The 26,789-nt window shown below is 38.8% G+C and overlaps 1 protein-coding gene across 7 annotated transcripts in view; it reads right to left on the minus strand.

Annotated features, from left to right (window-relative positions):
- SORCS1 (sortilin related VPS10 domain containing receptor 1) overlaps positions 1 to 26,789 on the minus strand; it is a 598,052-nt gene that overhangs the window by 71,008 nt on the left and 500,255 nt on the right. For all 7 annotated transcript variants that reach the window (XM_074382853.1, XM_039465320.2, XM_039465322.2 and 4 more), the window contains exon 18: positions 10,146 to 10,317. In XM_074382853.1, the coding sequence (XP_074238954.1) occupies positions 10,146 to 10,317 (172 nt within the window). The remainder of the gene's footprint in view (positions 1 to 10,145; positions 10,318 to 26,789) is intronic.

Consider the following 26,789-nt stretch of genomic DNA (forward strand, 5'->3'; position numbering starts at 1 on the left):
TCTATGTCAGAACTAAGCAGGCTTAGAAACTGATACCTGCCTCAACATAACACTGCCTATTAACTCTTTGTGCTACTACTAAAGGCTCTAAAGAGCCTTTTCTCCAGATGAAAAAGTAGGTCAAATTCTGTCATGAGTTTAGACAAGTGAGTATCTTGCAAAAATTTTTATCAACAGCCATCTTCTCTACCATCTGATGGCTGACATCATCCTACAATATTTATGAAGTGTTATTACACTCTGGGTACTTTAATGCTCCCAAAAGTCTTTCAGTGTATGTGAAATTACAGATCATTGAAATCTGTCTAATGAGGACACAGTCCTCACGTTTTGGAGTTAAATCTCACAAAAGAAATAATCATAAATTTTCCTTATTAAGTTTCAGTCTTTGTATGTAAATTGAAGTATTAAGACAATGAGATACAGATCAAAGTTTTAATTTTCATCCCTTGCCTCAGATTTAATTTAAAAGTCTTAAATTATGCAGAGAATTGCATCTCTTTATTCTTACAGCTGTTTAAAACAGATTTAATTATTTTCCTTAACATGCAGACACTACTTCTGCCTACCAGTTTTCTCAAACAAATGCCTCCCAAATCAGTTTTGCTGAGTTCTTCAGACTGATTAGGCCCTTTGCCATCTATCCTGTGCCTTCAGGTTCTTGCATTGGATTTCTCTGGGAAGCTGAGTTATCGTGTTGAAAGTCTATAGGCTCATTAGGTGCTCATTAGTGGTCCAGAGGACATCCATCTTGAGTGAGTCTCCAAGCACAGAGATGCCACCTCTCACTGCATGCTTGGATGTCAGTGCAAAACACCTTTGATCAGCTTCCTAAAAGTCAGGCATAGTTTGAAAATGTTCGGCATCTTAGACTCAAGTTTATGGACTCCTCTACTCCTCTTCCAGTTGGTTCTTGGATTTTTCTTTATTTTCAAGGTAATAATGATTCCTAATGCACTGTATGTGTGTGCTTGTGTATGTGTGCACACACCTGTATTCTTCGTGCATCTGCCACGAGTCTGGGATGGAAGTAACTGCTCTTTTGGTTGTGCTGCTAATGAAGGTTCTGTCATGAGGATACATTTGGAGAGACCCCTAAATGCAGCAGGAAATGAGGTGGGGGTGGTGCTGGTGACATTGAAATTTTTCATTGACCTCAACATAGTTACGTAGCTCTCTGAGTAATACATCAGGTGAATCAATCTGTGGGATTTTGGAGGAGTTGTGTTATGGAGGCATTTCTGTCACCGAGGTTTTGAGGGTGACCTCATATGCTATTTGCAGGAAAGAATTCCATTTCTTTCACATATCGAATCTACAATATTATGGCTTGAGTACACACTACTGTATAAGAAGTTGCAAAGTAGTATCAGTGTACCTAGCCTGTGATTATTTTCTGTCAATAAAAAGTTCTCCTCTTTGCTCTGGTTTTAGCAATGTTTTCATTGATATTCTCATTCTAGAATTAGGACATGTACTAGGAAAGGCTTAAGGAAGAGATTTAGATTTCAGATGAAGACTTTACCATGTTTTGATTGTTTTTCAAATGTTAAGAGTCTTTTCCTTTTAAGTTTGAGTTTTATCTCTATGCTTCTTGGAGAAGACTATGCAAATCCACATACATTTATTGAGTTTCTATCAATGTGTTAGGCACATTGTGCAGAGGTGTCAGAACTGCAATCAGGAGTGACATGAATTTTACCTTAAAGATATGTATAGTTTACTGGGGAATGCCAGAAATAGTATTATAATAATAATGCAATAAATTATTCATTATAATTTCTTATATTCAAATATTTATTTATTTTTATTTTTATTTTTTATTTTTTGAGATGGAGTTTTGCTCTTTTTACCCAGGCTGGAGTGCAATGGCACGATCTCGGCTTACCACAACCTCCGCCTCCTGGGTTCAAGCAATTCTCCTGCCTCAGCCTCCTGAGTAGCTGGGATTACAGGCACACGCCACCATGCCCAGCTAATTTTTTGTATCAAACAATTTATTATTAATCTTCTTGTTTCAATTGCTATAAGATACTAGGCACTATCTACTTCATGTCATTAGGTTTTTATTTAAAACTCAATATAACAGAGGTCCTAATTAACCCAAAACATATATTCCGACAAACTAAAGTCCATTAATGAATGAAAAGTACATGACACAAAATTGGCACTTAGTAAAATATTTGTCAAAGAACAAATAAACAAACACAAATATCTAACTATTTGCTGAGACAGTAGATTCCTCTGGTCTCTGGAGATGGAGATTACATGGAAGGGTTTGTATGCAAGTAAATGGGACAAAGAAAAGAGGCTTAGGTCAGTCCCTAACCCAACCTCAACCCATAAAAGAGAGACAAGACTGTAGGAGAAAGTTGAACCGTGAGTGAACATGGATAGAGGCACAAGCTTTGGTACTCAAATGACAAAAATATTGTTAAAAACTTGGGGAGGTAAAATCTTTTGCCCTCTCTGCATTAATCATACTGTAATGTCATATCAGAACCTAGCAGGGACCTCTAGGTTTTTGTTTTTGTTTTTGTTTTTTTTTGGTACCTGGAGGACTTGTTGTTTTACAGGCATCAGAAATGGGACTTTAATATCCCTGTTTTTATAAAGAAATGGTACCAGAAATGGGGCAAGAGTCAGACACTATTTTCAAAGTAAATTTAGAAGCATCAAATTCAAATAAGAAATATACTCATATAAATTTTGAGGAGAATAAAGACACCATGTATTCCACTAGGGGCACATGCCAGGGATTTTTTGTTTTTGTTTTATATTTAGTTTTAAAATATTATGGCCTAATTTATACCCAAGCCTCTAGAGAAATAGATGTATTCCAAATTCCTTGGGTGCTGCATTCATATCCTGTGTTTCTGCAATATTCTTTAGAATGGATAAAACAGTGTCAGGCATACCAGACATTCAACAAAGGCATCATTTTCCGAAGACGGGAAACCCAGAGAGGATTTAGCATCTGTCTTTCCTGAATGAAACGTTCTGCCACAAAGAGATCCCAAACCATTAATATTCTTAGAGAAGCCAGAAGGAAGATTTTGGTACATTGATTGATTAGTGTCTAAGAATTTAAGAGCCACAGGCCAAACTGGCTTGGCCTTTGATGATTTGGCCTTTTCTTTCTACTCCTTGATCTTTGTGACTACTTACAATCCCAGCCATGGGTTTCTACAAAGGCCTAAGAGTTATATGAAGTTCTTCCTTAGAAAATGGTGAGCCGGGCGCGGTGGCTCAAGCCTGTAATCCCAGCACTTTGGGAGGCTGAGGCGGGTGGATCACGAGGTCAAGAGATCGAGACCATCCTGGTCAATATAGTGAAACCCAGTCTCTACTAAAAATACAAAAAATTAGCTGGGCATGGTGGTGCGTGCCTGTAATCCCAGCTACTCAGGAAGCTGAGGCAGGAGAATTGCCTGAACCCAGGGGGCGGAGGTTGCGGTGAGCCGAGATCGCGCCATTGCACTCCAGCCTGGGTAACAAAAGCGAAACTCCGTCTCAAAAAAAAAAAAAAAAAAAAAAAAAAGAAAAGAAAATGGTTCCCTCACCATACAGAAGCAACAGAAAGACAAGATACCACAGTTCCTGGATTAGACTCTAGGCTCTTATAGTTAGCAGTTGTGTGATCTCAGGTAAGCTATTTGCCTTTTTGTGACTCAGCTGTGCCATCTTATAAAATGACAATAATGCTAACACCTACTTGCATAGAGCTGCTGTAAGATTTACGTAAGATAATTCATGAAAATGCTCACAAACTGGAACAGTACTCAATAAACGCTGGATAACCACATTATTATCATTGTGTCGAGTGTCAATTCTACCCAACTTTTCAGAGATAATCTATGTCTCTTCATTCTGCATTGCTAATCACTTGCACCTTCTGTGCCTACATATGTAATCCAGAAGGAGGTCACAGAGAAACCGAGGGTTTTTTTCTGCAAGGAGGAGTCTGAAACATTAGCACAGCATCCCACAATCACATGTGAGGTCTCCAGGGCCTCCTGATACGAAGAAGATGATCTTGGCTCAGTGCTCTGCAGCAGGAGAAAAGAGCGTCAAGGAGCCAGATCTGACAGCTGGAGGCAACAGATTTCACCCCTGCCATTGAAGCTCTGCCCACTCAAGTGGAATGAACTGACTTGTTATCTTTTCTCCCTTCTTGTGCCCAGAAGGCATGAATTCACACATCTTGGAACCAGATTCCCCAATCTGTTCCCACAACACTCAACCCAGTTTGAGATGCCTGGTGATGATCTTCCTTACATGGAAAGCAGTTAAACAGATGAGAACCAGGCCTCTCTGTGTGTTCTCTATCATTTGCACAAAGGTTGGAGCTGACCAGAAGTGAAAGTTTTTGTTTCAGATCTTCCTATACTGTGTTCTTAGAAATGGAAAAACTTTCGGAACTCTGCCTTAGGATAAACATCTTCCGCTTCAAAAGATGACACCCTCTGGGTATCATGATCAGGTCCCTCACGTCTCTGGGAAGAGAACCTTCACAGTCACCAGGCAGGTAAACACAGGGTGGACATTGGCCCTAAGAGTACCAGAAACGTTTTTCTTAATTTTCCTTTTTAGCCCGAAGACCTAAATATAAAGTACTATATTTTATATGGATATCCAAAATGATTTTTAAGTAGGCTTTTTGTTGAGTAAAATATACATTAAAAACGTACAAATCACTAAACATACAACTTCTCATGCCTGTAAATCCCAGCACTTTGGGAGGCCAAAGTGGGTGGATCACTTGAGGTCAGGAGTTGAAGACCAGCCTGACCAACATGGTGAAACCCCATCTCTACTAAAAATACAAAAATTAGCTGGCGTGGTGGTGGGCACCTGCAATCCCAGTTACTTGGGAGGCTGAGGCAAGAGAATCCCTTGAATCTGAGAGGCAGATGTTGCAGTAAGCCAAGATCATGTCACTTGCACTCCAGCCTGGTGACAAAGGTAGACTCCATCTCAAAAAATAATAAAATAAAGTTAGTATAATTATAAAGAAATTTATTAGTATAATTTCTTTTTACTTAATGGGTTTTGTTTGCTGCTTTAAAAAAGTCTTTGCATAACACAAGGTCATGAAGATACTCTTCCGTGTTTTCTTTTAGAAATGCTAGTATTAGCTTTCAAATTTTGACTGAAAATCCAGTTATAATTACATTTGTTTATTATGTGAGGTAAAAATTCATGTATTTCCATATGGATATTCAACACTGTAGCATCCATTTATTGAAAGGATTATAATTTCTCCACTGTACTGCAGCATCTCATTTGTCATAAAGTGTCTGTGTGTATATATAAAATATATGCATATATATAGATATATATGTTTCTTGACTCTCTATTTGCTTCTTTGTTCAGCTTGTATATGTAATATATATATATATATATATATATATATATATATATATATATATATATATATGTGGTAATGTCAGTCATCCAAGTTTGTGGGTCACCTTCAAAATTATCTTTGCTATTCTTCGGGTCTTGACATTTTGTGTAATTATCATCACATTGTCAATTTTAATACATAAAAAATGCTGTATATTTTTATACAGATTGCTTTGAATTCAAGTAAATATGAAGAAAATTGATGTATTTTTATAATACTGAGTCTTCCAATCCATGATCAGGGTGTATCCCTCCATTCTTTTAGGTTTTTCTCAAAATTTAATTTCAAATGTGTTGTTTTCTGGGTAGCACTATTGAAAGTAAGCTTTTAGATTTGAGTGTAAATATTTGTTGTATTTTGATGCTATTATAAATTTTACACACACACACAATTTTCTACTTGTTTTGAGGATTTATATGTCCAGATATCAAGACTTACCCTAATTCTAGTGAAAATACAATGTGTTTGAACTTTGTCATTAACATAGGTTTGAAATTCACACCAAGGGAACAGAATAGAGTGCCTAGAAATGGAGCCACACGTAAACAGCCAATTGATTTATGACAAAGGCTCATAGCAATTCAGTGTGAAATGAATAGGCTTTCAACAGTATTGGGACAATTGGCTATGAATGTGGATGAACTATAGAAACCTGCACAGTTCTATTCAAGACGAATCATGCACATCAATGTGAAACCTAAAGAGAAATCTTGTGGTATGACTTTTTTTTCACAATGTTGGTTTAGGTAAAGACTTCTTAAGCCTGAAAAAAAGCACTGAAGTGACAAAAGTCACTAATTTTCAAAATGTAATTACTGATAATATTTGAGAATATAGCTACCATTTAAAAATTTTAATTTTAATGTGTTTGAGACAGGGTCTCCCTCTGTCAGCCAGGCTGGAGTGCAGTGGCGTGATTATGATTCATTGTAGCTTTGAACTCCTAGGTTCAAACGATTCTCTCACCTTAGCCTCCCAAGTAGCTGGGACCACAGACACACGACACGACGCCTGGCAACTTTTTTAAAACTATTTTTATTTTTTTGGTACTTGCCCAAGCTGTTCTCAAACTTCTGGCCTCAAATGATCCTCCCACTTTGGCTTCCCAAAACGTTGGGATTCTCCACATCACACTTACATCTACCATTTCAGTATGTTTTTTCTATTTCTCTCAACTGTAGTATGTTCTTTTTTTTCTCTTTTACCTGCCTTACTTTGGATTAATGAAACACTTTTAAAGTTACTGCAATTACCTGTCAGCAGCTTGATGATAACATTCTCTTACTACCCTTTCAGTTGTTATTCTGGATGCTGAAGCACACATTCTGGATATGTCAGAGTCTAATATAAGTTAGAACTTTTTTTTTTGAGATGGAGTCTCACTCTGTCGCCCAGGTTGGAGTGCAGACACTGCATGGGGTTGGAGCCCCACAGCCTGCCCCTGCATGCTCCCCTAGAGGTTTGAGCAGTGAGGTGCCGAAGAAGGGAGCCACACCCGATCACATGCCTGCGAGGGGGACAGGGAACATTTCCTGTGCTGATATCTCCATTAATGTTTATCTAACAAACCATTTGCGTTTTCTGCAGCACTTCAAAGATGTCATTCCATTTTCTTCTGGGCTTTTTAAACACTTTTTGATTTTAGACTTCAGCAGTTCGAATGTTAATAGCTAAGTGATTTTTCTTTGCATATATTCTTCCTGAGATTGCTGATTCTGTTAAATCTATGAGTTAATATGATGAGATCTTTCATCAGGCCTAGAAAATTCTCAGCCTTTATCCTTTCAAAAATGATTATGGTTCCTTATCTCTCTCTGCTCCTTCTGGGGCTACAATTGCAGCTGTGATAGACCTTTTTACCATTTTCCATTTGTCTCTTATTATTTTTCTCCATATTCTATTTCTTTCTTTTATGCTCTAGATAATACATTTCCTGCTGTCCTTTCTTTCATTTAACCTCTAGTAGCATGTGTTCAATCTGCTGTAAACCTAAGTTTCTAATATCAGTTATCATATCTTTATTTTTACAACTTCTATTTTCTATTTCTTATTGATTATTGCTCTGGGGTTCAATTTTCCACATTTTCTTACATTCATGAACATATTAGTAATTGTTATTTTAAAGGATATCTTAAATAAACACTGTTTCATGCAATTGTTGTTCTTTTCTGGTTTGTTTTCCCCCTTGGTCTTGTTTCTTGACGTATCTCAATTTTTTTTAAATGTCCAGCATTTTATATAAAAAATAACAGGTAAAGCTCTGGTTTATGTTATTTTCCACTAAAGGTTTACTTTGGTTTCCAACAATCATTTCAAAATTGAAGAGAATCACTTTAAGCAATTCAGAGACTAAAGTGACTTCAGATTATATTTCTGGGTGCACAGGGCCCGTTCTAATTCAGGTTTGCCTTTACTCCTGCAATAGAGATTTCCAGAAGTACCACAAACCAAGTCTTAAAGATCGTTCACCAGGGCCCTCTTCCTTGATAGGTCTTGAATTCAAATTTTTATCTCCCCAAAGGGTAATACTTCTTAAAAACTCATTTCCTGTATTACTTAAGTATCATGAAATACCTCAGGGAGGTAAAAGGTCCTGGATGTGTGCTGCTTCCCTGTGCTTTCCTTCTCTCTGGGAATATAACCTCATCAGTCTCAGTTTTGGAATATTCCCAAAGTCCATTTTTTATCTGCCAAGCCTTGTGAATCTATTAACACCTGTTTAGCCAACACTTTCTACTTGGCCTTGTACTGGAAATCTGAAATCCGAACCTCTTCTATAGCGTGTCACATGAATTGGTAAAGTTCTCGAAAGGAAAATACAGCATAAAATGTTGGACTCACTGCAGTGATTTTCCCATCTCTTAAGAAAAGAATTGGCCGGGCGCGGTGGCTCAAGCCTGTAATCCCAGCACTCTGGGAGGCCGAGGCGGGTGGATCACGAGGTCAAGAGATCGAGACCATCCTGGTCAACATGGTGAAACCCCGTCTCTACTAAAAATACAAAAAATTAGCTGGGCATGGTGGTGCGTGCCTGTAATCCCAGCTACTCAGGAGGCTGAGGCAGGAGAATTGCCTGAACCCAGGAGGCGGAGGTTGCGGTGAGCCGAGATCGCGCCACAGCACTCCAGCCTGGGTAACAAGAACGAAACTCCGTCTCAAAAAAAAAAAAAGAAAAGAATTTTAGTATCTCAATCCTCTTCATAGTTCCCTCAGCTCCTAGTTCTCCTTTTCCTCCTCCTCATTTTTCTTCTTCCCTCCGTCTGTCTCACTTGCTCTAAATACATACGTGAATATTTGGTTTACTGCACGCTAATCTCTCATAGCCTCAAACAGAAATCCCCAAAGAGTTTATTTACGTGAAATGTGAGCAACTCCAATTTGCTTAAATTGGCCTGTATCTTTCTAGTTCAACTGAAGACTTTTTGGGCACCTTAGTATTTCGAATACTATTGGATGTAATTGAAGGCACTCATTAAGGAGATAATCAGGAAAGGCATATTGGGTTATAGCAGTGGTTCTGTAAATGGCCCTTGGACCAGGGACATGCACATCATTTGAGCTGGAATTTCAAATTCATTGTCTCAGTTATTTTTCTTAGGAGAGCTAAAAGACTAAAAATTTTCATCAAACCTGACAAAGCAATTGTAACTGCTTCATCTTTCCACCTTCGTGTCGCACTCCAGAGCCTCCAACTTCTCTATGCCCCTAGCCTTAACGGTTTTTGTTTTTCTTGATGCACAATGCACAAGCTGTGAACTTGTTATAAATGTATATTCTTGGGGCCTACTCCAATCTACTGAACCAGAATCTTTAGGAAGGTGGCCAAGAAAACTCTGTTTCCACATGCTCTCCAGGTGATTTTCTTATACATGGTAAAAACTGAGGGTCACTGAACTATCAGCAGAGTAAGCTGAAGTCAATGCTATACATTTTAATCCTGGTGTCATTAGCCCTTAGAATCCCTTCATACTCACAGGGTTTTACGCAATGGTAACCATATATTAAGTACCCAGAAAATGTGATTGAGGATAAGACTGCTTGGTTTAATAATTGAGATGATTTAATTTAAGTATTTATCCTTTAGAGACCATCTTCCTCATTTACAAGATGACAGATTCCTGTATATATTCTAAAATATGTAAGATAAATTTCATCTTATCCACCATCTAAATAGACATTTCAGACAATCATAATCTGGCAAATAATAATTTGTTTTTAATGATATTCCTGAGGCACTACAAAATACAAACTCCTCACTGCCAAAGAAATTACACTCAATTATATTTAGATTGGCCTCAGTGCTATATGAATGACCATCATGTTGCCCTTGGAAAAGAAAACCCTGCAGGCTGAGAGAGGATGAAAGTATTAGCATCTCTTAGATTAGCTGAGTATGCATATGTATTAAATTATTTCAGGAATATTATTTATGTACTCTGAGAAAATGGATTTTGCTAAAAGTGCCAGTAAGGCAAGGTTAAATGCAACAGATTCTCCAAAAGTAAGAGATTAAGTATGAGTAAAGAACAACTTGTGGCAAAATGTCAGTAATTAAAGAAATAAATCAGGGAAGGTGAAGTGACAACAAAAACGAAGAAACCAGAAGTAAAATAAAAACATTATAAAATAGCATCTAAAATTGAGAAAGTTGAAAAAGATATGTAAGCTAAACTGTGGTCTATTAAGAAAAATCACTGGCCCCAGAAAGTAGGGGGGAGATAGGAAGCAGTCCTACCTCTTCTAACTGCACCATGAGAGTAACGTTGTGTCCTTGCTCCGCTGTCAGCTTTCCATCAGCTGTGACTATCCGCAGCCCCCGCGGGGCTTTCCCTGGGCACTTCTGGGGTTTGGCAGTGTACTGTTCCCTTACTCCATCAGTGCAATTATTGGACACCACCTTCCTGTACCTAAATGGAAAAAAACTCAAGTCATAAACCAGCTCATTATGATGTGAATCATTCGCACATTTTTAAATTAGACAAAGTGCCTAGCCCTGAGGACCACGAGTAAGCACCTAACCATCTTTCATGCTACTATGAGGAGTAGCGTTAATTCATATAAAGTGCTCAACAGAGAGATAATCACGGTCACTCATTGTATCTATTAGTAGCATTTCAGTTGACTTTCATGTATCTATTAAATTAATGAATCATTTCATTTTGGAGTTGTGGGAAATACACAGAAATAAAAGATACAGCCCTTACTCTCACTAGGTTTATAAGATAGTTGGAGAGACATAAATGGCTAATCTAGGAGATAATTCAAAGGCCATATAATTAAGGACTAGAATGAGTAATAAATATTGCAAAGGAACTTATAATTCAGAGAAAGAATAGGTTATGATGTATATATGACTCAACATTCATAGATCTCATACAGACTGCTACAGTAATGGTATAGCACAGAAAACACTGGCTAAATATTGATATTTCTACTCAATATTTCATGAGAGATTATATGGGTTAAATGATCAAACCTCACATTAAAGAGATTTCAGCTGTTGTAGATTGATCTCTTTTGTTAATTTTTTCTTTTAGTTTTAACAGGAAAAAAATTATTCTACAAAATCAAACCTATATAATTATTCAGATTCATAGTAAATTAAAATTTGCAGTTTTAGGATGACAAAGTTTTAAGATTTTTTTTTTTGAAACAGAGTCTTGCTCTGTCGCCCAGGCTGGAGTACAGTGGTGCGATCTTGGCTCACTGCAACTTCCGCCTCCCAGGTTCAAGCGATTCTCCCATCTCAGCCTCCTGAGTAGCCAGGATTACTGGCGCATGCTGTCACACCCAGCTAATTTTTAAAAATTATTTTTAGTAAAGACATGATTTCACCATGTTGGCCAGGCTGGTCTCGAATGTCTACCTTGTGATCCACCCGCCTCAGTCTCCCAACATGCTGGGATTACAAGCATGTACCACCGTGCCCAGCCAACCTTTAAGATTTTTGAGGTTCAGTGTTATCTAGCCATTATCATTTTATACTGTTGGGTCTGGATCAACCACCTTATATATGTATATATTTGATTTCCCAAGTTTACTTGCCTAGAGTTAGTGGTAGAATCCAAATGGGAAGCAATCAAAGCTTACTTTCCACTCTTCTAGACTAGAGGTCAGAAAAATGTTTGTATCAAGAGCCAGACAGTAAATGTTTCAGTTTTGCACGCTATGTAGACTTTGTCACAACTACTTAACTGTGCACTTATTTTATGAAGGTGAACACAGACAACACATAAAAGAATGTATGCACCTGAATTCCAGAAAACCTTTATTTACAAAACTGACATAGTTTTCCAATGCATTTAAGTCTAGCGAATGCCCTTTCCTCTGCAAAAAAGTCAAAGGAGACCCTGTCTAGAAAAGTGCTTTGAAGACTATGGGTCACTACAATGTCAATTATTAATGCTTAATTCATTTCATATGTTAAATGTAAGAATTAAATGGGTTAATGTACACAGAGTACTCAAAAGTATTCTAATACTTAGCAAGTGCTCACAAAATATTACTGATTATTTCTGTTTAATATTATTGCTATTTCTCTTCTCTGTTCAAAACCTTCATGGACTTCATATGACCTTAGGATAAGTTGTAAATTCTGTAATCCTGGGCATAAAGCCCTCTTTTTTTTTTTTTTTTTTAGATGGAGTTTCACTCATTGCCCAGGCTGGAGTACAATGGTACGATCTCAGCTCACCACAACCTCTGCCTCCTGGGTTGAAGTGATTCTCCTGCCTCAGGCTCCTGAGTAGCTGGGATTATAGGCACGAGCCACCACGCCCAGCTAATTTTGTATTTTTAGTAGAGACAGGGTTTCTCCATGTTGGTCAGGCTGACCCCAAACTCCCAACCTCAGGTGATCCACCTGCCTCGGCTTCCCAAAGTGCTGGGATTACAGGTGTGAGCCACCACACCCAGCCTCCACTAGCTAGTTTTATTCTATTCTCCTGGATTTATTCTTCCTCATAAGCCCATGTCCATTCTCTTTTTAATCCTCTTGAGAGTACTTCTGTTTATTCTCTCTCTTTCTGCTTCAATGTCCCCCTGTATGCCCTATCAGCTGCCTAAAATTTACCCACCCTTTAAGGTACTGCTTACTTCCTGTCTTCTCTAACATAGTTTCCCTGAATATAATAGTAAAATGGCAGGAATTTCATAGAGAGTGCTTACTATGTCCTAATTATTGTGCTAAGTTCTTTACATACATTAACTCATTTATCTTCAAAAATATCCATAATAAGGAAGATGCTGTAATGATTCCCAATAAACAGATGGAGGAATTGCGATTCCTAGGTGCCAACTAGTTTTCTCAAGATCAAACAGCCAGGACCCGAGACAATTTGTCTCTAGAACACACCTTCTCTTTAATACTGCACTGTATTGCGGCTTTAAATGAAATAAGATTATCCCTCCTCTAAATCCTTAAAGGACTCCTTACGATTTACTTGATAGAAATTCTTCATACCTTGTATGATTTTCTTCCTGGTGTGACTGTGTGAACTTCAAGCTCCTTGAGGGCGTCCTTGTGCTTCAGATATATAAGGCTGATAATCAGAAGGTCCATACTGGTAACTAGACCAGTTTAAATGTGAAACTATCTGCATAGCAACTGTTTATTACATCCCCAAACCCTCCAAGTATCTCACTCACGAACCCAGCTATGCTGATTCCTGTCCTTAGAATGCTTGCTTCTCACAATTTAGCAACCTATGGGTTAACACTTAAGCCCATGAGGGGTCTCCAAAACTCTGCTCCAGAAATAAGATCACTGCCCATTATAGTTGATCACTGTTACGCCTAAGGAATTTGAACATCATTCCATCTGATTTTTTGTTTTATTGAGACAGTCTCGCTCTGTTACCCAGGCTTTACCTGGCTCACTGCAGCTTTATCTTGGCTTACTATAGCTTCCACCTCGTGGGTTCAAGCAATTCTCTTGCCTCAGCCACCTAAGTAGCTGGGATTACAGGCATGTGCTACCACGAATGGCTAATTTTTGTATTTTTAGTAGATATGACATTTCCCCATGGTGGCCAGGCTGGTCTCAAACTCCTGGCTTCAAGTAATCCGCCCACCTCAGCTTCCCAAAGTGCTGGGATTAAAGACATGAGCTACCACACCCAACCTCATCTGATAATTTTTAAGAAATCCTTTGCTTATGAGTGTATGTATATTAAAAGAGAAAATAAAGGCAGGTGAGAGAAAGAAGAAAATAAAAAAACAAAATGCAGGCACTGGAGAATGATAGCATCCTGGTATCAGCAATGTAACAAGAAAAATGACCAGTGATGTCTTCCAGGTTAATTGTGGCATCTCAGTTTGTTTTACCATGCATCACAGACTGCCTACACGTTTCAGAAGGGAGGCTCTATGCAAACTGGAGTCATGTTATGACTTTTAATCATTCAGCATCCAAGCACATCTGTGACTCTCTCTTGGTGAGCAGCTAGAGAAGCACTGGCTCACCATCACCACTAGCATCATCAGCGAGAGAACATTCTTCTGTTTGTCACTGTTCTGATCAATCATTACCTTACACTTTCCTGAATCCTGCAATAACAAGAGTTCTGCTTAAATCCAAAGCACGAATCTATCCCCCTGGGACTCTGCCACAGAGAAGACTGTTGGTAATTTTTTTAAATGCTCATTAAAAACCATTCTGAAACCATTTTATTTCCTGTATGAAAATGGCATCACATTAGCCTACCAGACCTGTCCCTGAAATTTAGAAGAAAATTGTGCCGTAATACAGAGTTCATTTACTCAAGTAAGCACACACCTGCTTTTTGCATTACAGAATGGTTCTATTTTCATCCCGGCAGCTGTCCCCGGGTCTGAGTTACATAAATGAATAATGCATTTAATATGTCATTAAATGGGGCTGCTACCTCCGTAATAACAAGGCAACTTATGATTATGTTGGACCTGCGCTCTGAATATGACTGGGATGCATTTAGTTGGTAAAGCATTTTTCAATCTGCCAAGAAGAAAAGTGCTTTGTAATGACAAGGGAGTCTTTGTACAATTACTGAAAAGGAAACATTCAGCAAATGTGCCTTTGATATTACTGATGGCTCATCAGTAGATAGGAGCTTATTACTCCACCCCAATTTCAGCTATTCTCTTCCCTCCTATCTTGATATACCTCTGTCATGTTTTCCTTTTTGCCCCTAGCCTCTTTGATTTTGCTTCTGTGCTACCTGGAAGTCTTAAAAAAGATGAAGGCTATATTTTTCTTTGTGAAAGTAAAACTGGACGAAAGCATTAAAAGTCTTTGTAATCTGTGACTTTTCAATTTAGTAGGTTTTTTTTTTTTGACATTTTGAGGTGGTGACGGCCAAATACAGATGTTTATGAGTATTCAGTATATGCTGAGGTGGCAGTATATTCTAGTTTAGAAGATCTCAACCTTGTCTACCCTTTAGTATCAGCGGGGGATCCTTTTAAAATAGATGAATATCCAGGCTCTGTAACCAGAAATGTTAATTTAATTGAGAATCATGAGGATCAGTTTGTTTTTAAGTTCCTGGTGACGCTAGTTTGCAGCCAAGGTCAAAGACTACTGACATTTAAAAAGTCAAAAAACAATAGATGTTGATGTGGATGTGGTGAAAATGGAATGCTTATATATGGTTAGCAGGAATGTAAATTAGTACAAAGTAGCATAGTGTCTATGGAAAACAGAATGGAGATTTATTAAAGAACTAAAATTAGCTCTACTATTTAATCCAACAATCCCACTACTGGGTATCTACCAAAAGGAAAAGAAGTCATTATATCAAAAAGACACCTGCACAATTCACAATTGCAAAGATATGGAACCAATTTAAGTGCCCATCAGTTGATGAGCAGGTAAAGAAAATGTGGTATAGATACCATGTGGAATACTATTCAGTCATAAAAGAAAGAATGAAATAACGTATTTTGCAGCAACTTGGTTGGAGCTGGAGGCCATCATTCTATGTGAAGTAACTCAGGGATAGAAAATCAAATGCCACATTTTCTTACCTGTAAGTGGGAGCTAAGCTATGGGTACACAAAGACATAGACAGTAGAATAATGAACTTTGGAGACTCACAAAGGATGAGGGACGAAAGGTGAGAGATTTTAAAAAACTACATGTTGGGTCCAATGCATGCTACTTGGGTGACAGATGCACTAACATTTCACCTTCATTACTACACAATCTATCCATGTAACCCAAACCACTGGTACTTCAAAAGCTTTTGAAATTACACATACACACACACACACACACACACAAAAAAAAAAAACATATATATATATATATATATATGTTATATATCCCAAATATGTATAACATTGTGTATGTGTGTATGGGTGTGTGTGTATTTTTTTCAAGAAAATAAATGAACACCACTGAATTGAAGGTTAAAACCAGTGTTGTGGAACCAAATTGTTTGAGTTTAAATTCATGCTCTTACTCTATGAATTCGAGCAATTTTACCCATCCACTCTCAAATCTTTGCCTATAAATTTGGGATAATTGTGGAATTTTTTCCTAAAGTTCTTGGGAAGATCAAATGAGGCAACGCATTGAAAGAGGCTTACCACAGAGGTTGGCATATTTAGAACTTAGTAAATATTAAAATATCGAAAGTTACAAAAAAGTATTTATGTATCAAATATTAACTTGCTATTATATTTCAAGTTCCTCCCAAAATAAAAGTGACCTTATTGCCAAGATCATCTTAAGATCGAATCCAATTATGTCAATTTCTTTCTTAAAATCATTCAAAATTTCCCATGAGTTTATTCTGAAGCGTAAAGTTCAGGTTTAAAGTACAGATCCACAACCTGACCTCGATGCATTTTTCTAGCATCAGCTCATTCCATGGCCTGACATGCTCCCTGAGACAGGCCATTCTGTCTACTAAATGCCTTCTTTTACTTGTGCTGTTCATTCTGCCTGGGATGCTGTTTCCTACTGTCAAACTTCTTCTATTCATTCTTTTAAAAAATCAGCTTCAAAATCATGCTTTTTGTGAAACTGCCTCTTCCCTTTTGCCACAGCACTTATCACGTGTAACCAAGCTGAAACTGGAACTCTAGGTCTTCTTGTGCCCCAGGGGTGTTATTGTCATTAAGCCACAGTGTTCCTTATTTGCACTCACAATAAGCAAAACATAAATAGTTTAATTTCTTGGCTTATGCTATGTGCATTTGCTTTCAAGGGAAAATACTACCATGTTACAATGATACTGGACTTAATGAAGCAGGAAATGAAGGAAGACTTGGGGATGGAGAAGGGGGCTAGTTCTGGGTAGAGTGTGTGGCAAAGACTGAAAAATCTTCCAAATCTACCACCTTAGCAATGTAGGTGTGCAATCAATGACAACACAGCTATATGTGTATGTTCACATGTGGTTTTTGTTGTTGTTGTTGTTTTGAAACGGAGTCTCATCCTGTCGCCTAGGCTGGAGTGCAATGGCACAATCTTGGCTCACTGCAACCTCCATCTCCCGGGTTCAAGCAATTCTCCTGCCTCAGCCTCCTGAGTGACTGGGAATACAGGCATGTGCCACCACACCCAGCTATTTTTGTATCTTTTTAGTAGAGATGGGATTTCACCATATTGGTCAGGCTGGTCTCAAACTCCTGACTTCATGATCCGCCCGCCTTGGCCTTCCAAAGTGCTGGGACTGCAGGTGTGAGCCACCGCACCTGGCCCATGTGTATAAACTAAAAGGGCTACGTAACTATAGATCTCCAACATGAAGATACAGGGCTACAATGGCATGGCTTAACAATTAGGGTAGAGAGAGATTCTTCTACCCTTGCATCTAGAGAAACTGCTTCTGAAAAAGTAGTCGTGGTGGTAGCCTAGATTTCCTGATCTCCAGTGAATAGAGATTACACCAGACTTGAGGCTGCCAGACCTCATTGGTGGCTGTACATTAACCATTGTGACTCTTCATCAGTAGACACAGGCAGCCCAGAAATGGCCATTATTCTTTAACTGGGATCCCATGTGACAAGGTATGCTCAGGGGTGGCAGTGTTTCCACATACCAACAATAATCTCTACGTAGTAACCATGGCATCAGCAATCAGGAAGAAGAGAGCTCCATGGCTGGCTAAACAGGTTTTCCAAGTTTTTCTCTTCAAGGCAACAGCTCTTTGGATTATTTCCCTCCACTGAGTAAAGAGAACTAGGGATTGGGGGACAGGGATAAGACAGAAGACTGGGTAGAAGAAAGCTTCTCTTGCATTAAACAGGATGGAAGCACACGTCATTTAATTTTAATAGTATTAGGATTATAACTTCATTTTGGACATGAGCTTAATGAAATGGGACATATGGCCACACACACTTCACTAAATCACTTAATATCAAGAATCATATTGATTGAGAATGGCTCACAGAATCCACTATCTGGGTGCACCAGTTGTACGACTAAGTTATATGAATTTGCTTTCTATCTTTTGAGCACTTGCAGTCCAAGGAATTCTAATACTGAATCCTTTCAACTGGTCATGGAAATGTCAAAGCTTGAAGGGGTCCCCAAGATCATCCAATATTATCCCTTTGTTTTTCACATAAGGAAAAGGAAACACAGTTTAGAGAGTCGCACATCACACAGGGGATGACTGGCAGGTCTAGGACACTAGACTAAGTTTGGTGTTCTCTTGCCACTGTGCCACAACACCTGGGTAAGAATTGTGAATGCCAGTGCCATTGAAGGGGGCAAGAATCACTATGTGAGAACGCAGGTCTCCAAGTACGTACACTGATAATCACCTTTCTTTTCATTTCCCAACCCCAATGACATCCATGAAACGATGGAAAACCTCATTTAAGAAAGGTTCTCTGAAGAGTCAACTCTGCAGCAACAAAAAATTATTGAGTGTCTGCTGTGAGGCTGTATGGTTCTTGGCTATGAAAACAGCTACACAGGCCCCTGCAGCGATGAGTCTGTAAATAATGCAAGTGATTTCCTTTCTGTGGACTTTAAACACATGCACCACTTTTAGGGCCAACTATTCTCCTTGATGCACACTGAAATATATCCTTGAGAGGAGATCAGACCAAACATCAAAACCCCCACAAGGCACCCAAAGCAGAATCACCTGGAAAAGACCAAAGCCCCCAAAGACACTGGGAATCGCAAATCCAGGAAATGGCAAGTAAGCAGAACGTTTTACGGCTTATGTAGAGAGGAAGTTTTCAAATTTCATTTTTAATTGATATTCATTATACATATTTATAAGGTACAGTGTGATGTTTTGATACATATATAAATTGTGTAATGATTAAATCCATCACATCCATCACCTGACACATTTATCCTTTCTGGTGAGAATATTCAAATTTCTCTCTTCTAGCTATTTTGAAATATATCAAATAATATTACTAACTATAGTCACTCTACTATGAAATAAAATATCAAAACTTATTTATAGAAAGCATCTTTTAAAACATTCCAAATGTATGTTGATAGTATAAAGATAACTATTTTGCTAGAATTTATGTGCGTATTTTTTCTTGGACCCACTATATATACTGAACTTAATCTTTTTAGAAATATATTTATTGTATAAATATACTCATTGAAATTGCTTGAACCTGGGAGGCAGAGGTTACAGTGAGCCAAGATCCTGCCACTGCACTCCAGCCTGGGCAACAGAATGAGACTCTGCCTCAAAAAAAAAAAAAAAAAAAAAAAAAAAAAAAAAAAAAAATCCCTATTGCGTATTGAGAAACTAACCCTGAAGAGCAGTAAGAACTGTCTTTCTACCTTCTTCCATGAGGAATTAATGACCCTATCAAGAAACTCTACAGACAGAAATTTCTATATATAATTTTTAAATCACATCTAGAAATATCTCTAGCTTAATAGCAAGAAGAAATATTTCTCTTGAGAAGACTATCTTGGTTTCTTAGAATAAACCAATATCCACTTTATTTTATATTTACAGAATCTTTAATCATTGGCATGAAACAAGCAATGCCCTAGTTAATTCAGCAGCCTAAATTTTGCAGTATGTTCCCTGGTTCCAAAGCAGTATAAATGAGATTTAACCACATACAAGTATAACTAAACAAGCTTGTGCTTGTGGATGTGCATACTGAGATATTTATAGACACCAAAAGAAAAACAAAGAGGAACAAATTTGGGGTTATTTCAGCACTAACATGAAACAAAATACAATGAATACTGATTTCATTTTATTTGAGCAAAAGGAACTCATTCAGTAATCAGCTAAACACATTAGCTGGCCTGAGTGGCATAAAGGGACAGACATGTTTTGGTGTACAATGATTTCATCACTTTCTAATTATGTCACTTTATAAGTCTATGTAGGTTATTACTTTTGTTTTATAAATAAGAAAACAGAGACTTACATTAAGTATGCCCCAGATATTAGTAGTGCAGTGACAATTAAACATCAAATATATGTCTGGACTGCGGATTCTTAAGTTTTTTCCCTCCTTTCTCTTTACTCTAGAAGAGCCTTCGGACAATAACTATTGGAGATGGCGCACATTTTATAAGGTGATGACTATGTGCTAGGCATTGTGCTGCATGCTTTACATACAGTGTCACATTTAATCATATTCTGAAGGCAAACAGCAAATTGTTATAGGTTAAGGAACTAATGTTGAAAGAAACCAAGTCCCTTGCTAAACATAACAGTAAATTGCAGAGGTTAGATTGCACATCCTTAATTGTTTCATTCCAATTACTCTCTTTTTTACCAAACAAAACATCCCCATACTGTGTGAATATGAGAAACCCTGATGCCACTGGAACAAGGAGCCAGAGTGGTGGTTACAGCCACCTGGAGGGATATACTGCACCTTGTTCACTTCTTATTCCATCCATCCTTTCTACGTCCCAGCCAACAACTCAAGCAAAAATTGTGCAACCATTCACTTCTACATAGTGAAGCTGATAAATGTTTAGGCATCTCATCAAAATAGCATTTCTGTTGGGTACAATAATAACGGATGCCAGGATTTTTCCATCATGGAGAAGCAGGTAAACCTGAGAACACTACTATACACACAGGGTGATAAGCTGACAGTGAAAGTAACCATGGACATTGATAAAGTGAGGTATTTAAGAACTTTTTTTTTTAAAAAAAGCAAAGTGTTCCTGCACGCTTCCAAGTGAAGTCTCAGAAAGGTGATGCTGGGAGGTTTGGTCGTTCACCCTACTCAATTCACTTTCCCACTGCTGTCTGTACCATGTGCTATGCTGTAAGAAAAGGGTGAGACAAGTCAGGTGGCCAGGGAGCAACATTTATGAAAGTGCTTATAAATGGCCAACACTACACTTGCAATTCCTTTGTGCTTCATGCCAGCCCTGAGGCTAATACAGATTCTGCACTAACTGAGCATGAGGTGACCATGGATGGCTTATATTTGGCATTGGAGACAGGGTTCACAGTGGCTGCTTAACTCTATCAGCAGGCAAGCATTGGCATCCGGGCTTGTCCTTGAGAAAGCTACCATTGTGACCCTTCCCCAGGGTCATCTCTTGTTCTTTTTGCATGAAATGACTTTCCTCACCTTATTAATTTGGCTAAATCCTACTTTCCCTTCCCCTCAGCTTTCCTTTACAGAATCTACTGGCATTTGAACTTTAAAGGAAGATGGCAGTTAATACAAATGAATCTCTAATTTGTGGGATTCACTGGCAGCCTGTTTTAACCCTTACAAGGGAGAGACGTGGCAATGCCTAATACTCAGGTCTGAGAAGTTAGAGTCGGCTGAGTGGAATTTGCATTACGAGCTAGCAGAAACACCTCCAACTGCCAAAAGAGACTTAATTATCTTTGTACTATTTGTATAACAAGTATCATGGGATGAGAATATTAACTGCAGCAACTGCAGCATTATTTACAGTGGGAGAAAAAAACAAAATAACCCAAACACCCATAGAGGAAGGAAGACAGATAGTACTATAATGATACGTAATACTATGGAATGAAAAAAATGAGAAGGTACCCTTATATATTCTGACTTAGAAAGATGTTAAAGACATATATTTGCATGAAAAAGGCAAGAAGAAAAACAATATATCTAGTAGGAAATCACATCTAAAAACAACCTCCCAAATTTGTTTGTTTTCTCTTGGCACAAGTATTTGCTAGCAAATGCAAAGAAAAGTGATTAGAAGCCTGCATATCATACAGATCACAGTTGTGTAGGGAAAGGGGGTAGGGACTTGGGTGATGTTGTAAATTGGCTTTGAAACATATAAAACATACATATTTGTTCTGTAACTAAATATTTTAAAGTAAAAATCTAAATGTATAGTGGCAATATTATTAGTGGCTATGATATTATATACCAAATCTGCTTATAAAGTACCACTGAATGAACACATAGCCAAATGACACCTGGGGTGAGGGGCTGGAGTGACATTAAGGAAAGCAGAGTTTCTTTTCCAAGTTCACCTGCATTTTACCTCTTGCCAGCTCTTGAGTTGGCTACAAACATTGCAAATGGGAATTCAGTGGTGTGAGGCCTTCTTTGTAGACGATTTCAGGCCCTTGTTCCAGCTAAGGGTCTTTGTGTTCCTAACACAAAACCTGTAGTTTAGACAACATGCTGATCGGTGGGGTTATTATTGACAACCATTCCCTTGACTTCAGCATGTAAGGCCCTATTTGGGAATCCACTCCACCACCTTACTTATGAGAGCAGGACATTTACCATACCTGCTGATGACTGGTATTTATCATATGTTCTGTTTACGCCAGCTTGCTCACCAATACTGATGTTTTCTGCAAAATGTTTAAATGGAACAGGCAAAACCAGGGGATGTGGCAACTTAAGAAAAATCATTTGGGGTCAGATGCTATCGTGTATATCGTGTAACACCCACAGAAGCGAACAAGCCCCTGAGAGTGAATGTGGAGTCCTAGAAGGTAGTGTTGTAATTTTGTGACTACTAAACGTAACAACAAATGCACTGACGAACATGTATGTATCTGGACAGTTATTGCTAAGTCACATTTTAAGTAACATTACAATTCTAACTTTAGATGGCATAGATGGTATTTCCCCTTTGAATATAAGATCACTTAATCATCTCTGATGTTTTATTTGATATTAGTCCGGATTTATAAGATCTCAGTGAACTGAAGAGTGAGGGGTCATGGGCATCATTCGGCCTTAGTCTATGATTAAGTAGCATCTGGAACAATTTGATCCCTCTGTTTCAGCCTCCTATCATCAATACCAAAGACAGACTAACATAAATTTCTTGATTGATTGAGTTGGTGAAAAAGAAATCAGTTCTTAAATTAACTTGTGGAGTTTCCGATGCCCTTTACAATGTCTAAACATGTTGGTACCTGCAAGTAATAAAACTCCTGTCTTTGACATTCCTTCCCCACTAAGTTTAGTTATTTTATCAGCCCTTTTCAGTTTCTTCCCCACGGTGCTATGCTAAGACCTCACTGACCCATTGCTGTAAAGCTGTTCTTTGTGTTTTCTTGGATGTTGTGTTATCATTCAAACAAATGATAGCTTATTCCTTTATTCAAAGGTTCTAGGAATCCCTAACATCAGAAACAGAAATTGTTACAATCCTTTTCTGTATCTTTTCCCTCCTTGAAAAGAGTAGTATTTATTAATTTGATAATCTTTTTTAAAAAATTAAACATATTTAAAATTTCAAATACAGAGTACATAAATGGAAGTCTCACCCCCTCAAGTGGATTCTCTGTACTGTAGCTGGCACGAGAAAGGAGACGGGGCTTTGTCAAGCAGAACTGGCTGACTGGTAAGGATCCGACCGCCTTACCTCCCCTTCTTCCTTCCCTTTCTCTTTCTTGCTCTCTTTTTTTAAGATATGGGGGTCTCTCTATGTTGCCCAGGCTGGTTTCAAACTCCTGGACTCAAATAAACCTTCCATTTCAGCATCATGAGTAGCAGGGACTATAGACCTTTGCCACCACACCAGTTTCTTTATAACTTATTATTATCAGAATTGTCAAATATGAGTGAATAAAGAAAAATAATGTGATTAATTCCCATGTGCTCATTAACACATCTCCAAAAATTATCAATACTTATCTGCTTTTTAACATGTTAAAACAAAACTCACACAATATGTATCTCTAAAATATAAGGCCGAGGGATCCCAAGATGGCCAAATGAGAGGCAGCTCTGGAAAGCAGCCCCCAGCGAGAGAGAGACAGAAGCCGAGTGGCCTCCATGATTCCAAACGAGGTACCAGGATCATTTTGTGGGTCTGGTTGGACAGTGGGTATAAACCAAACAGGGCAAGGTAAGGCAAGGCGCGGCACTGCCCCACCCAGGAGGCGCGTGCAACTGACCTGAAGACCAGGGGATACAGCGGTTCTTGAGGACTTCAGTTCAGACACAGTGCTCCACCCAATCCCTCTACAACCCACAGAACAGGAGATCTTCGCTGGGCTGAAAAGCCTCAGTGAGCTGCCTGACCAGGGCAGAACAGCAACGTCTGCCAGTGCTGGGGCTGTCAGTACAGATATAGGCAGAAGCACTGGCTGACACCAAAGCCAGCCAGACGGAGCCACCCGGCCCCCAGAAAGAAGGTGAACTGAACACGGGGAAACAGCCCATACGGCAGGATGTCCCCCCCCACCCCCCACCCCATGCACAAAGCCCAGCAGGCTAAAAAACTCTACTCTAGAGTTTCACACCCAGAACATCAGTTAGAAGGCAACAATAACGATTGAGCTTGGCACGGGGGAAGAGAAGCCGCCACTGCAGAAGCCGGCCTAATTTTCTTTCCTTTTTTTTTTTTTTTTTTTTTTTTTTTTTTTTTAGATGGAGTTTCGCTCTTGTTGCCCAGGCTGGAGTGCAATGGCGCGATCTCGGCTCACCGCAACCTCCGCCTCCTGGGTTCAGGCAATTCTCCTGCCTCAGCCTCCTGAGTAGCTGGGATTACAGGCATGTGCCACCATGCCCAGCTAATTTTTTGTATTTTTAGTAGAGATGGAGCTTCACCACGTTGACCAGGATGGTCTCGATCTCTTGACCTCATGATCCACCCGCCTCGGCTTCCCAAACAAAGTGCTGGGATTACAGGCTTGCACCACCACGCCCTGCCGTAAACCGGCCTAATTTTCCTGAGTAAATAAGAGACAGCAGCTCCACTGAGTCGGTGGCAGCCCAGCAGCGCCTCTGCAGACAGACAAAGGAAAGTCCACCTCCTCAAGCAGCTCCCTGAGATAAAAACTATACAAATCCAAGCAGATGGGAAGAAACCAACGCAAGAAGAATGAGTCCATCAGAAACCAGAACGCCACCACGAGATCACAACTCCTCACCAGCAAGGGAACAAAGATGGATGGAGAATGAATTTGACGAATTGGCAGAAGCAGGCAAGGAACATTTTCTAACCCAATGCAAAGAAACTAAAACCTTGAAAAAAGGTTAGACGAAATGCTAACTAGAATAACCAGCTTAGAGAAGAACATAAATGACTTGATGGAGCTGAAAAACACAGTAAGTTCTTCACAAGAACTTTGTGAAGCATACACAAGTTTCAATAGCTGAATAGATCAAGCAGAAGAAAGGATATCAGAGATTGAAGATCAACTCAATGAAACAAAAGGAGAAGGCAAGAAAAGAGAACAAAGAGTGAAAGAATAAACAAAGTCTTCAAGAAATATGGGATTATGTGAAAAGACCTAATCTACGCTTCATCGGTGCACCAGAAGATGATGGGGAGAGTGAATCCAAGCTGGAAAACACTCTTCAGGATATTATCCAGAAGCACTCCCCCAACGCTGAAGGCAGGCCAACATTCAAATACAGGAAATATAGGGAACACCACAACTATACTTCTCTACAAGAGCAACCCCAAGGCACATAATTGTCAGATTCACCAGGGCTGAAACGAAGGAAAAAATACTAAGGGTAGCCAGAGAGAAAGGTCAGGTCACTCACAAAGGGAAGCACATCAGACTAATAGTGGACCTCTCAGCAGAAACCCTACAAGCCAGAAGAGAGTGGGGGCCATATTCAACACCCTTAAAGAAAAGAACTTTCAACCCAGAATTTCACATCCAGCCAAACTAAGCTTTATAAGTGATGGAGAAATAAAATCCTTTATTGACAAGCAATTGCTAAGAGATTTTGTCACTACCAGACCTGCCCTACAAGAGCTCCTAAGGGAAGCACTAAACACAGAAAGGAAAAACAGTACCAGCCACTACAAAAAAGAACCAAATGGTAAAGACCAACAAGGCAATGAACATATTGTGCCAACCAAAGAGCAAAACAACCAACCAGTAATAAAATGGCAGGATCAAATACACACATAACAATATTAACCTTAAATGTAAACAGACTGAACGCCCCAATCAAAAGACACAGACTGGCAAACTGGTTAAAAAGCCAAGAACCATCAGTGTGCTGTATCCAAGAGACCCATTTCATGTGCAAAGACACATATAGACTCAAAGGGATGGAAGAAGATTTACCAAGCTAATGGAGAGAAAAAAAAAAAAGCAGGGGTGGCAATCCTAGTCTCTGATAAAATGGACTTTAAGCCATTTTATCAAAAGAGGCAAAGAAGGGCATTACATAATGGTAAAAGGATCAATACAACAAGAAGAATGAACTATCCTAAATATATATGCACCCAATACAGGAGCACCCAGATACACAAAGCAAGTCCTTAATGACCTACAAAGAGACTTAGACTCCTGCACAATAATAATGGGAGACTTTAACACTCCACTGTCAACACTGGACAGATCAATGAGACAGAAATCAACAAGGAAATCCAGGACTTGAACGCAGATATGGACCAAGCGAACTTAATACACATTTATAGAACTCTCAACCCCAAATCCAAAGAATATACATTCTTCTCAGCACCACATTGCATGTCTCTAAAATCGACCACATAATTGGGAGTAAATCACTCCTCAGCAAATGCAAAAGAATGGAAATCACAACAGTCTCTCAGACCACAATGCAATCAAATTAGAACTCAGGATTAAGAAACAAACTCAAAACTGCACAACTTCATGGAAAATGAACAACTGGCTCCTGAATGTCTACTGGATAAACAATGAAATGAAGGCAGAAATAAAGATGTTCTTTGAAACCAACGAGAATGAAGACACAACATACCAGAATCTCTGGGACACATTTAAAGCAGTGTCTAGAGGGAAATTCATAGCAATAAATGCCCACATGAGGAGCAATGAAAGGTCTAAAATCAATACCTTATCATCAAAATTAAAAGAGATAGAGGAGCAAGATCATACAAACTCAAAACCTAGCAGAAGACAAGAAAAAACTAAGATCAGAGCAGAACTGAAGGAGATAGAGACACACACACAAAAAAAAACCCTTTAAAAAAATCAACAAATTCAGGAGCTGCTTTTTGAAAAGATCAACA

The sequence above is a fragment of the Saimiri boliviensis genome, chromosome 12 (genome assembly GCF_048565385.1).
Source record: "Saimiri boliviensis isolate mSaiBol1 chromosome 12, mSaiBol1.pri, whole genome shotgun sequence".
Classification (NCBI taxonomy): domain Eukaryota; kingdom Metazoa; phylum Chordata; class Mammalia; order Primates; family Cebidae; genus Saimiri; species Saimiri boliviensis.